This window comes from Malaclemys terrapin, chromosome 3 (assembly GCF_027887155.1).
Source record: "Malaclemys terrapin pileata isolate rMalTer1 chromosome 3, rMalTer1.hap1, whole genome shotgun sequence".
NCBI lineage: Eukaryota > Metazoa > Chordata > Testudines > Emydidae > Malaclemys > Malaclemys terrapin.
In genome coordinates this window covers 49,185,710-49,199,753 of record NC_071507.1, presented here as the reverse complement: position 1 = coordinate 49,199,753, position 14,044 = coordinate 49,185,710, and the positions used below count along the sequence as shown (strand labels likewise).

General features: G+C 38.7%; 1 protein-coding gene across 1 annotated transcript in view; it reads right to left on the bottom strand.

The window, feature by feature from the left end:
• Positions 1-31: 31 nt before the first annotated feature.
• IARS2 (isoleucyl-tRNA synthetase 2, mitochondrial) overlaps positions 32-14,044 on the bottom strand; it is a 54,629-nt gene continuing 40,616 nt past the window's right edge. Inside the window, exons 15-23 of the mRNA XM_054023562.1 lie at positions 11,527-11,635; positions 8,349-8,451; positions 6,457-6,582; positions 5,845-5,976; positions 4,175-4,281; positions 3,010-3,155; positions 2,557-2,747; positions 764-908; positions 32-450 (exon numbers count right to left, since the gene is read on the bottom strand). Of these exons, the coding sequence (XP_053879537.1) occupies positions 308-450; positions 764-908; positions 2,557-2,747; positions 3,010-3,155; positions 4,175-4,281; positions 5,845-5,976; positions 6,457-6,582; positions 8,349-8,451; positions 11,527-11,635 (1,202 nt within the window). The 3' untranslated portion in view covers positions 32-307. The remainder of the gene's footprint in view (positions 451-763; positions 909-2,556; positions 2,748-3,009; positions 3,156-4,174; positions 4,282-5,844; positions 5,977-6,456; positions 6,583-8,348; positions 8,452-11,526; positions 11,636-14,044) is intronic.

The window sequence follows — 14,044 nt, the reverse complement described above, 5'->3', positions numbered from 1 at the left end:
GTTAAATTTTGACACACACTTGTAGTATTAGTCTGTGTTTGAAGAACAGCTTTTATTAGGCGTAAAGTTGATATAAACACAAGCATTTTTAAAGTTTTTTTCCACTACTGTAGTTCTGCTTAGATTAAGGCATAAAATGCATTGCCTGTGAACCGCTACAGCTTTCTTCAGCATATACTGAGTTTTCTTTAACTCTTGCAGTTACTTTGTAGCTCAGGGGTTCCATTGGGTTAATGAAACATTGAGTTAACCGTCTTTTATAGTTTATAGTCCAAGTGGAAATATCTACATAATTGTCCAGCTCACTTCATTTTCCAGCCATGACTTCGGTGCAGCGTGGACATAGTGAGAGTAGAGAATCAGCAGTGTACTTCCTACAACGAAGGCATTTTGCTTTAGCAGCTGGTAGGACTATAACTTTATATGTTGACTCTTCACGAATATCACCACCTGTCAAAGAAAATTTTACTGTATAGCGTACAGTCGGCATTGAAAACCCAGCTCACACTGCAGCCTCCCGCTAACTGCATTTAGGGGGGTTAAAATTTCTCTTTTCCTTTCTATAAAGTAAAGCTAAACTACAAGAACCACCTTTGACCAGAGTCCTAAATGCAGGTAAGAGACCAAGAAAAACTAGTGCACAGAAAGGGGCTGATCCTGCTCGGCATCAGCTCTCGGTAATAGGTAAGTTTCTAATCTAAGAGAGAGTTGTGTTTGCTGGGTAGAAGCAGGCAGTGGTTCGTTGTTAGTCCCTTTTTCTTACCTTCTAAGTTAATCAAAAAGGTCCCTTTAATGATCTTTTCATCTGTGGCCATTTCTATAGGTAGTTCGGACAGTAGAGTTGTCTGTGAAGCCATCATGATTTCATTTAGCTGCGATACACTGGAAGACTCCTCAGACTGCAGTGTCTGGAAAGAACAGTCGCTTTCTGAACTTAAATAGCTTAAACTTTTGCAACAAATACACCGTACAATGCAGCACGGGGTTTGCAAGCTGCCTGATTCAAGTCCAGCCCTCCTGCTGGCAAAGGCTAGAGGTGTGCATGTGGCTGCAGGACATTTCAACAAATGTTAGCAGCCAGAGCTTTTGTCTGAGCCACTTCTCCAGCTGCGGGAATACATCCTACTGCCAGCCAGCAGTATAACAATTATACTCTGACCTCTCAGCTCCTGATGTCAGGGGCCTAAAACAAAATGATTGATCATAATGCTCAGTTTTGATACCAGATTGACAATGCTGGCAATCTCTCTCCCCAGTATCATTTCAAACTTCAGCATACACCTTCCTTAAATGCCTTAGGCCCTAGCACAAGTCAATCCCTTGCATTTTAAAAGCGTAGAGTTTCAGAGATGGTAGTAATTTCTCGTAGGGACACATTCATTAGTAACTGGACTGAAACAACTACCAACTTCTTTCCTATAGGCTTGGCATTGACTTCAGTTATTTAGACCTGGTTTGAACAGAGGCCCAAGAAACTGAAGTGTCCAAAATCCCTTGCCTATTCCTCCTGTATCAGTTTCACATCCAGTACTGAACTGCAACCCACTAGGGAAGCCTGCATCAAACTCCTAATCATTTAAGATAGCAAGAAGTCTGGACCCTATGTCCATTTTCAGAACAGAAAATAGCCCTTTCATGTTCTGACAAGTGTGCTGACCCTGGCTCAGAAATCACATGGATTAGCTAAGTAGAATATTGTCCGTGTTGTTAGCAGTCATCTGAAAAATGCTGCAAAGGACTAGATCCACGGATTTAGGCACCTAAACCCAAAACTTAGATCAAAATCCCCAGTTGGCTGCTACCTAAACTTGTCAGTAGCATGCACAAAGCTGCTTATGTCCTGATACTGCCAAGCCACTTGGCACTTGAGTCCCAGAGAGATCCTCAACCTAGTTGTCCCCCCACCTGCAGGAGGAAGTCACCCTGTGCCAGGCGAGTATCCTCACCACCAAGCTAGAGGGGAGCATGGGGTAGGTCTCAATCACTTCTGTTGAAGCGGTTCCACTTTGTGTGAAATACCTGAATATTCAATGGGTGAGGCAAAATGGTGTTACGGGCTAGCTCTTAGAGCACTCACTTGAGAGATGGGAGACCTGGGTTCACGTCGCTACTTCAAGGCAGAGGGAAGATCTGAACCCAGGTATCACATCCCATCATAGGTGAATGCACTAACCAGGGAGGGAACACAGGCACCCGTCTCCACTCTTTGCAAGAAAGGGTTGACCTGACACAGGTGCCTAACTCCAGGAGATGGCTTCCAACTGAATCCCAAGTGGTGACTGACATTTAACTCCCTTTGAGGGTGGGGCTCAGGTCACCCCCTCTCCTTAGTAGTTCCTACAGGCTAGCTGTCTTCTGAGCCACCTAACTCACACTGGGCTCCTGACTTGGGGCTGTGGATTCCACTAGACCTCAGGGCACCTCCCTGTTAAGCACTGTAACCCTGACTCCAAGTCGCCCACAGAGATCTAGCCCTAAGTGCTCAAGTAGAGGAGGAGTTATTTGTTTCTAGAATGTTAACGGGTGGGGTGGATGGTGGGTGTTTTTCGTTTTTACCTCCATTAACTCAAAGAGCAGCCCAGGCTCGATCACAATGATGACTTCATGCTCCAAAGCATTTTTGCCAGCAATGGATCCAAGGAAAGAGTCTCTCATCGCACATGCAGCCTCCACCACTTCCTCTAGGCCAGGTTTCTTCCACACGGAGCTTGTGTTAATCCAGCCAGAATGGAAAACACTCTCCCCCTCTTGAAATAAAACAAACATGGTCAATGCATTGGAGTTTGTGCTGTCACCTGCTCCCTTTCCATAAAACTGTTCTGCAGCTGATTTCTTTAAATACTTATTTTTATTTGAGCTAGACAAAGGATGGCGAGGACCTTTTAATTGCAAAGTTAAAAAATACAGATTTTTAAACAAATGCAAATTTTTGTCCACAGTCACTGTTCTAGTACAAGTTCTCTGAAATGTCAGTGTCTGGTTTCTGTGACGGAGGTGTACATGCCTTACCTTTCTTGTATGGGAGGAACTGGAAAACCTCCTCTGCCAGATGAGGAAGGACTGGTGCAAACGACCGCACCACTACATCCAAAGCCTCGACTAAGGCTGTTTGACATGAACGACGTTTAGGATCTTTTTCTTCTTCACAATAAAGCCTGTGAGTCACAAGAGGGTAGAGTTTGTGAAGTTGCTTTCAGTAAGGGGAGAGAGAGAGTTCAGCCAGATACAAGATGTGTGCTAAAATCGGTCTTATTTAGGTGTTTCAAGATAGACCTAAGGGCCTAACTTTAAGCCATAATTTGTTTTTCAAAGTCTGTACGTAGATTACACTGTGTTCTGCCTTTACAACAGTTCTGGGTTTCTAGTTATTCTTTAAAGAGGTTTCATTTGACTGCTTTGCATTTTTAACTGGCTTTACTGAGCCAAAAGTTCTTTGTGTAGGAGGGATGATACCCCTCAGAAAGCTTCAGTGTTTTGGGTCCCCAGTAGAGAGGGCCTATACCCAGCCTCTAGACTGGCACAAAAGGTCTCAAAGAAAGAAAAACCCATCCCTTAAAGGAAAATTTTTCTTGGAGAAATTTGAGACTAAGGATCAGGAAACGTGAAACTCTGTCCTGGAAAACTTGGGACAGATGTAGCAAAAGCATCTACTGAAAAATCTGTGACCTTCTAGTTCTTGCATAATAAATACCAACGTGCACGCCAACAGCTTTTTTTTAAACAACGCCTGCTAAGTCTGATTCTGAACCCGTAAGTCCAATTAACAAGAGTATTGGCAAAGAACGAGATGTGTATCCCCTCTAGAAACCTAAGCAATTCAATTAAGAGCCAGTAACCCAAAAGGCCTATTGGGGCTAAATCTATACTATCTGGTATCCCTTCCAGTTACGTTTGGAAGGAAACAAGAATTGCTGAAATACAGATCTTGAGAAGATGGGTTCAATGCTGCTGGATACTATAAATCACCCTCTAGCTGCTAACTAAGTTTCATTAAAAATAAATTCTATTTTGCCACAAGTATTTGTTTTCAGGAAAGCCTGGGATGGAGATATACTTCAATCACTATTTATATTATCTCCTTTATGAGAGTTCCACAGCCAATCTCAAACCAGGTTTCTTAAAAAATCATAAAAAGAAAAAAGTTGCCTTAGTGACGGCAGACATTAATACCTACCTGTCTTTGATTATGCTGAAGTAAAAGTTGGACAAATCTCTAGTGTGGAATGCTTGTAACAAACGAATAACTTTGCCATAATCGTATTCCTTGTACGCTTCTGTAACCTGGGGAACAGAGAGATGATAGCAGCACATCCAATTACTATCACATTGGATAGAAATTTAGGTCATGATAAGCCTGGGAACATTTTCTTTTGAAGAAAGTACAGGAAGGGGGCAAGTGCTGAGTAGGAGAAAGGTAAGGCGCCTGGGAGAACATCTTTCTGGGCTCTTCTGAGGAAAAAACCTGATAATTCATATGAATTGGACAGTGAGTTTGTAACAACGGGAATAGAGAAATCATTCAAAGACACAGAATCAAACATCCCTCTCCAAGGGATGGCAAAGTGAAATAAGATCTAAAGCAATCCTGTTTTCATGCTAGTATATCTGGGAAAAAAGATTAAGGGAAGAGAAATCCAAAAAGCATGCTAGGTATAGCAACTACTGTTCTACCAGGTATTTCCAGTACTCCCCTCTCTGCTTAGCAGGTTTTAGGAGACAGCCTTCTGATTTCTTTCATCACTCGAGTATGCAGAATGCATTTCTGGCTCAATTATCCTAGATGTGATTAGTAAGCTAGGTCCTGACCTTCCTGAAATTCCATTTGGCTCACCTAACCAGCTCTGCGAAGGTATTTCACCCTCTCACCACTTGTACATTGCCGAAGCATCTTTGCTAATCAAAATAAAAAACATCTAACCAATTTGTCTCAAGATTTTGAAAGAAATGTTTTTTTGATTCGTATTTATAAAGTGAATGTTTCATAACCTGCAAATTTCCTAAGTGTCTGAAAGCCAAGTGATTCTGCTATAGCTACTCCAATCTTGAATGTAAACAGAGCATTTGGAGCATCAAGAGGAACATGTTAGCTACACAGGTCACATACACCAAACGTGCTCTGAATTGCATTTAAATATATTGACACCCCCTCACCCCTCCCAAAAAAGCATTAGATATGGCTGTATACCCTCCTCTAATTGGAGCAATTTGAGGCCTCTGAAGGCAGGTTCAAATAAAGCAAAATTTAACATGCGCACTTAGGACTCCTATTGAAGTTTTTTAAACCTTTCAAAAAGCCCTAAGTTGCCCAGAGTAGAGGCAGACTATATTAGTGATCACCTCAAGGGTCCCATTCTGCCCTCAGATACATAGCCTTTACTCCCATTGACTTGAGTGGAAGTTGCATGTATGTGTCAGAGAGCAAAATTTAGCCTTTAGTTTTTTAAATAGGCTATATTTGAATGGCTACATGAAGATTAAAGCTCTTCTACATTCAGACAATTAAAACATTTTTACGAGTTACCTCTGTGTACTATACAATACAGATGCATGCCAAGTGCTGTCTAGGGTGAGTTTTTTTCTTGCCCAAAATTGGCATTGATAATGGAAAGAATTCAGTTGTATATACAGTATGCTACCCAGCTATTTCCTTATCACAAATTTAAGATAGACCTTCATTTTGCTCCATTATTGGAAAAGCTCACTATTTACATTTTTTCTTCAAAATAATGCACACACACTTATAAGCATTTTCCCCAGAGACATTATATTCCCAATTTAAATTAATCACTAACAACCCACCTTGTATAACAAAGTACACAGTAGATTAACATAATTCACCCTCACCTTCTTAGCATAATCCTGTAGTAAGTGTAGCATGTACTGGTCTATTACATACATCTCTGAACTGGGGATGGAGTCAGTTTCTGGATTGAAGCCAGCCATGTTTCCCAACATAAAGCGGAGCGTATTCCGAAGCTAACAATAAACCATTCAGAAGTGTTAAATGAAACAGTTTCATCAGAATGAAGAGTAAACAAGATGCACAAGAGATTTCCACCCTGTCAATTTAAATTTAAATAAAATAGAAAGCTCAACCATTTTTCTAATTGATGATTCCAAATCATTACAAAATACAGTACCTGTACCAAAAGGATAAATAGGTTATATACCAACAATAGCTAAAGGCAGGCAAGCTAAAGAACATATTTTTATTTTCTCTAAAATATATTACTACTTGACCAGCACATCACAAAAGGGAGCAATAATAATTATGTGCTTGAGAAAAAACACCTTTCATTTTCAGCTAAAAGAAAAGCTCACATACACTCCATTGCGACAAATTTCAAAGTCAGCGGTCATCTTTGGTATCACAATGGATTCTACTCTGTAAATATAAAACCAAAGGTGAAGAGGATGTGTTCTCTTAAAATCAGATGCATCATATTCACTTCTCACCCTGTTTATATCATCTTTTGCAGCACTAAGTACAGCTGGTCCAATCAGCACCTCTGTAAAAACATTTGATTCTGCCACCCACCAGCGAAGGACATCAGCGCCATACGGAGGCTCCTTACTGTGGTCCTGTTCATTGACAAAAACACAAAGCTCTTTTCAATGCTGCTTATTTGCAATTTAAGACAATGCAAACACATTTTAAAACCAATACAGTAAGACTCTAGGGTCAGCAACATCATGTTTGTATTTGTGCCCAAAAGATTCGTCTACAAATAATTCTAATTAAAATGTACACTCTGGAATTAAGATACCCACCCTTTGTTTTTACTATATCGGTCGTTATAGCAGTACTGTAATACAAGCTCACAGCAGTTACAGCCTCCCTCTACCTCTCCTTGCAATATCTATCGGAGGCACAGAGCTAGCTTCAGCTCCAGCGTGGCACCAGCACCAGCTCCTCCAGGCCCCCTCCTTCTGGAATCATACTGAGTGGGGTGTACCACCTCATCTGATGCCCCAAAATCCTAGCCCCGTGCATTTGGAGTGGGTAGTGAAAGAGACACATTTTCTCTTTCTTCCCCATACCATCTGACAATCAGGGTCAACAGAGAACCAGTATACAAGTGTAGAATGTTTTTTCTACAAATTAATTGAACAGAGATGGGGCTCAAACTCTCCATCTGCTTATGTACTGAATCCCCTGCCACTCTGTCAACTGATGGCACCACCGCAAACATCGCTAGCCCTGCCCCTCCAGCAGGTCTCCTATGGAGGGGAAAGCAGTCCCAGACTTAAAGCTGCTAGCATCACAGCTGTACTGTGATTTTAATTATTTCCTTTCTTCAGTATAAGGAAGTGCCTATCTATCACCACACAATCTAATAAATAGCTGAAGAGCGGCTTTTCTATATTACATTATTTAGAAAGCCACATTAATTCACTTGCTTCCCAACCAATTTGATATCTAGTTAAAAAACGATTACTTTGTGGCTCTGTCTGAGCCCCCATCAAAGAACAACTCCCCACTGCCACCTGCTGTATGAATAACTCCAATATATTTGATGTCTAGAAAAACGGCATGGTTCTAACTAAAAACAGAAGATACAGTATAAATATTAATGTCTTTAAATGATTTTTAGCTTCAGACTCTATACCACATTCTCTTTGAAATTGGAAGATCATTTCCCCCCCCCTTGATTTTTTGACACACAAAGAGAAAAGTTTTTATCAAATCATGTCAGTAAAGCCTACCAAGGATCTGTCATTCTATGCTAAAGATTCACAGAATTATGAAGAGACACCCCCCCAAAGAGGATCACCAGTAAAAGCAAGGACTAACAAAGCTCAGTGTTTCAGAGGATTTACTTTCAGTATAACCTCTCTGAATGTAGAATGTAGAATGAAATGAAAAGTTTCCAGATCAAGAAGCCCAGTCACTGGCCTCACTCTACATGCCTATTAGTATGCAAATGATGCCATGACTGTTGTACTGCAAAGATCTCTCTCTGCAGCACACATCCAGTTCAGCTTCTTTAAAAAACAAAAACAAACAAACCCTTAGAATAACATCTCTCAAGAGCTTAGAACTGAACTATACTGTCAATAGAATTGCTACAGCCCCTCTCCATTCCCTATCACCAAAGAATAGTCATATTCAATAGAATTAATCTTAAACTTATTGCAGCTTGAACACTTCAAAGCTGAGAAACAATTCAGGTTTTAATTTCAGCTCAATGGAGTTCAATATATCCAACTTTGTTATACAGCAGCTTGCCAATATTCTGCCATAAAGCAGTTGTACAGGGAAATGTTACACAACAACATGACTCTAATTCTTGGCCATGAAAAAATGTAACTAGAAATGCCATGACACAATGTGTGTCGTGACTTACTTGGCCTCCATTGATTACTACGTCAGGATCGACCACGTTGCCCATAGATTTAGACATCTTCTCTCCTTTTTCACCAAGAGTAAATCCATGAATCACTAGAGTCCTAAGGAAAACAAAACAAAACCCAAACATGTCAATATTACTTAAAAATAAATTAAGCCTTAGGATTTGTATCTTTTTAGTGTGGCAGTCTTGTCTTTCCAGAAGTAAACTCTAACCAAGAAATCTTCAATCCAAAATGGAATCTATTGAGTACTGAAATTTATGTCTATTGAAGAGCAGAAACACTAGATCTCCAACAGTCTTCCTAATTGTACAAAACCACCAGTTTTAATAGACTAAATCAGTGGTGGGCAACCTGTGGCCCATCAGGGTAATTTGCTGGTGGGCCACAAGTTTGTTTACATTTGCATGGTCCCCCGCAGCTCCCAGTGGCCGCGGTTCGCCGTTCCCAGCCAATGGGAGCTGCGGGAAGTGGCAGCCAGCACGTCCCTGCAGCCCGCGCCACTTCCCGCAGCTCCCATTGGCTGGGAACGGCAAACCGCGGCCACTGGGAGCTGCGGGGGCCGTGCAAATGTAAACAAACTGGTGGCCCACCAGCAGATTACCCTGATGGGGCTGCAGGTTGCCCACCACTGGACTAAATCTAACATACTAAGGGTGACATTTTGGTTTCACTAAAATCAATGGTAGTTTTCCCACATTATATCTATACACACACAAATAAATAAAAAGGAACACATGCACACATGCAATATATGTTTTATACCATTCATTTTTCCATTTGACCAAAACAGACATTTACATTCAGTGCATACGCATTTGCTCATTTAAGTTGTTTATAAAAATCCAAGTAGTATTATGTATACTTCATTACTGAAAAAGTAACAAATTCAATGAACTGAATATTTCCCAATGCAATAAAGTCAATAACTCAAATTATTGCCTCTATTCACTGTTCTTTTTGCAACCAGAGGAGATAAAATCATGGTTTTAAATGAAACCTTAGGTTATTTGACCATTTTTATTAGGGCCATCAATTAATCGCACTTCACTGAAGTGATTAATTCAAAATAAAATTAACTCAATTAAAAAAATTAATTGTGATTAATCACAGTTTTAATTGCACTGTTGTTAACAGAATACCAATTTAAATTTATCATAAATATTTGTGGATTTTTTTTACATTGTCAAATATACTGATTTCAATTACAACACAGAATACAAAGTGTACAGTGCTCACTTCGTTATTTTTTATTACAAACATTTGAACTGTAAAAAGATAAACAAAATAGTATTTTTCAGTTCACCTGATACAAGTACTGTAGTGCAATCTCTTTATTGTGAAAGCGCAACTTACAAAATGTAGTGTGTTTTTTTTTTTTTTTTACATAACTACACTCAAATACAAATGTACAACTTTAGAGCCTACAAGTCCACTCAGTCCTACTTCTTGTTCGGCCAATCGCTAAGACAAACAAGTTTGTTTACATTTATACGAGATAATGTGCCTACTTCTTATTTACGTCATCTGAAAGTGAGAACGGGTGTTCGCATAGCACTTTTGTAGCCAGTGTTGCAAGTTATTTACGTGCCAGATATGCTAAAGTTCATATGCCCCTTCATGCTTCAGCCATTCCAGAGTACATGCTTCCATGCAGATGATGCACTCATTTAAAAAATAATTCGTTAATGAAATTTGTGACTGGACTCCTTGGGGGAGAATTGTATATCTCCTGCTCTGTGATTTTACCTGCATTCTACCATATATTTCATGTTATGGCAGTTTTGGACGATGACTCAGCATGTTGTTCGATTTAAGAACACTTTCACTGCAGATTTGACAGAACACACACGAGATTCAAATGTGAGATTTCTAAAGATAGCTACAGCACTCAACCCAAGGTTTACGAATCTGAAGTGCCATCCAAAATCTGAGAGGGACGAGTTGTGGCGCATGCTTTCGGAAGTCTTAAAAGAGCAACGCTCTGATGTGGAAACTATAGAACCCAAACCACCATAAAAGAAAATCAACCTTCTGCTGGTGGCATCTGACTCAGATGATGAAAATGAACAAGTGTCGGTCCACGCTGTTTTGGATCGTCATCGAGCGTGGACATGTCCTCTGAAATGGTGGTCGAAGCATGAAGGGACACAAAAATGTTTAGAATATCTGGCATGTAAATACCTTGCAACGCCGGCTACAACAGTGCCATGCAAACACCTGTTCTCACTTTCAGATGATATTGTAAATAAGAAGCGGGCAGCATCATCTCCTATAAATGTAAACAAACTTGTTTGTCTTTGCAATTGGCTGAACAAGAAGTAGGACTGAATGGACTTGTAGGCGCTGAAGTTTTCCATTGTTTTATTTGAGTTCAGTTATGTTAAAAAAAATTGACATTTGTAACTTTCACAATAAAGAGATTGCACTACAGTATTTATATGAGGTGAATTGAGAAATATTTCTTTTATTTTTACAGTCCAAATATTTGTAATAAAAAATTAACAAAGTGAGCACTGTACACTTTGTATTCTGCAGTGTAAATGAAATAAACATATTTGAAAATGTAGAAAACATCCAAAAATATTTATAATAAATGTTATTCTATTATTAACAGTGTGATTAAAACTACAATTAATGGTGATTAATTTTTGCAATCGTTTGACAGCCCTAATTTTTACCCTTAGGTAACAGCTTTGCCACTTATGTTAAGTTCAAGGTTCAAAAACACAGGGACACACTACTTAGTCACCACCCCCTACAGTCAGTGTGAGCTTCCATAATATGTCCCATATTAAGGTAAGACCCTGATCTTGGCAGTGTAAGGGCGTGGCAAGAATAGGTGATGCCAACGATAACTGAACGCCTGAACACACGATGAGGTATATCCTGAGTGAATGAGATAGATGAACACAGTAAGCTGTTGGAACAACACAGGAAAGCATCCATTTAAACTCAGAGTGAGAAAAACAAGTTCAACAGAAGATAAATGGACTGTGATATAAACCTCTGAGGAAACCTTTAGAATAAAGTGTATGGATGTCACCTGAAGATTCAGTAAAGGCTTTCTTTAGTTTTTGTGGGGAAAGGGTTCTTCATATTCTCTATTCAAATTACCATACTCCCATTATATAAAAGCTCAATAAATGGCCATGTTGCAGACCAAGCACTTACTTATAAGGTGCTTTTTTTCTTGTTGCCACACTAGTTAAGAGAGAGGACTGAAACCAGCCTCCCAATTGGTCTTTTCCTTCCAAGTATAAATCCGCCCTTTGATCTGCACCTTAAAACAAAAATATGTCAACTGATTTTTTTTTAAAAAAAAAACTCAGTTTATATTAGATTCCTAAATACTTGTAGTAAGTTCATGGTAAAATGAAGTAATCAGAAGAAATAGTAACATGTGTTGTAGTAGACATATCTGTAAGCGGTTATAGAACACTATGCTTTTGTTCTGTGAACCAAGAACTAGTTTATTTACTACTGTAAAAAAGTACACAATGAATTGTTGAAAACAATAGACATTATCAGGCTAATGATCCCCAACTACTTAAGCAGTTAACAGACAAAATAATAGGTGGTCATTAAATGCTGAGACTCGTTAAACTCTGAGAATTTATAGGCAACAAACAAGCTTACTTTCCCACATGGGCCTCTAACAAAATAATACTGAATTATGAAAATACAAGCTATTATAATATTGCCTATTTTGCACTCAGTACATTTCATATCAGGCTCTCACGGCACTTTACAAATATTAATTAATGATAAAACTGCAGGTTTCAATATAAACAACAAACAAACTGATTCATTGCTTGGTACGCAACTGTGCTGCCAACAGTACAAGTCATGGGAACCCAAAAGTCTGAAGTTACACGGGTACTCAAAAGGGAGGAAGGTGGGAATTGGTGGTTCTTCCACAGGCTCACAGTAGGAAATTTTTCCTGATTTTTAGCCAAAATCTTCCTTTAATCAGTTTCATTCAATAGCTCCTTTTATCCTCCCCCTTGAACCACCTGAGACTATTCCTCTCTTTCTCCCTGGTGTTTACAGCCTTTATCTATTTGTTTAGCTTAATGGAAGTTTCGATATTCAGATCCATCCTGTAATAAAAAACAGTTCAACATTACAAAGGTCAAGGACATTCAGCCACTGCTAACTAAGGGGTGTGGGTGGAGGTTATGTTTTTCTACCACATTCATTTATTCCTTCAAGTAAATCATAAAGATCTAGTTAGAAAGCATACTAAAATTATTAATCTTTGCAACAAGAGACTGAAAAATACACGTAAAAACAAAATAAACACAATAATAATTGTAGTGAGTAAGCAGGCCATAAAAAGGATGCAGTTATAAAGCAAGAATAGCAATAACTTCGGCATCTATTACTGATTTACTGTACATAGAGTATTTTTCTCTGGCAAGTCAACTGCTAGAAAATTTCAATTCTTGCAATGTAGGGCAAGTAAATAAAAGAAATTTTCTTTTAATAAGGGGACTCAAATCTAGATGACTGAAGAACCTAAACAAACGGTCTACAAATATCCACCAAATTAATCTATTAGCGTTGGTCTTTGTTGTCTGGTAGAAAGTAGATATAATGGTATGCCTGCAAGAACAGCATGCCCTGGTGAACATACTTTACATTTTTTATGAATTCTTGAATATTATGTGTCTGTAGACGTAGCAGTACTTTGAGCCTATATTCCACATTAATTAAATAATTAATAATCTATTGTCCAAAGCTATTGGGTAGTTCTCATCTCAACTGTAACGAAAAAACAGCAAAGTTGTAGTGACTTTGTGTCAACTTTAATTAGAACTGAATGTACATTTCTTAGCTATGTGCAAAATTATGTGACAGTCCTGAAGAGTTTTCAGTTGTTTTTGAAATTAATCAAATATAGGGCACAGGTCCAGTCCATTAAGGAGTGTATTACAGTTTATGATCCCTTTTGATAGGGATTTCAAGATTCTATATCTTTGATCTTATAGACTTTAGCCTCTAGATTAAAATGTATTATACTTAAACGCCAACGACAATTAGCCAAGTTTTACTTTAAATCTTCTGGTCAGCACAAAAAGTTAAAAAGCACAGATAGGCATGCTGTAAAATAATCACATTCATTCAGTTAAACATTAACAAGGGAGATAGAGAATTAATTATGGTGCTGAAAGTTAAATTCTTCTCTTGCACTGCGGATTAGGGTTTGATCCAAAGCCTATGGAAGTCAATGAGAGCCTTTTGCATTGACTTCATCAGGCCCTATTCCATCATACCACAAACACGCATGTGCTTAAGTAGTGCCACTGAATTCTACAAGTTTAAATAAATTATTTACTTCATCTGAAACACAGGTACAAAGAGTCATGTTATTTTCAGAGGCAAAAATTCTCAGAATTAAAAATGAGCAAGTAGGTTAGCTATCTTTGCAGATGCATCACTATACACCGTTTTCTCTACTCATTTGGATTAAACATAACTTTGTGCATAGGTCTTTGTGGAGACAGGACCTTAGGATGTAAATGGTCTAATTTTTGACACAAGAATATGTCCATTCTAAGTTAAAATATCAGAGATGCCAAGTCGTTTTTCAATGCTATGATCATTAGTAGAGATTTATATATGACTGGAAAAATGTTCTCACATTAGATTTATAAAAATGGACTGTTAATTCAAGGACCGATGCAGA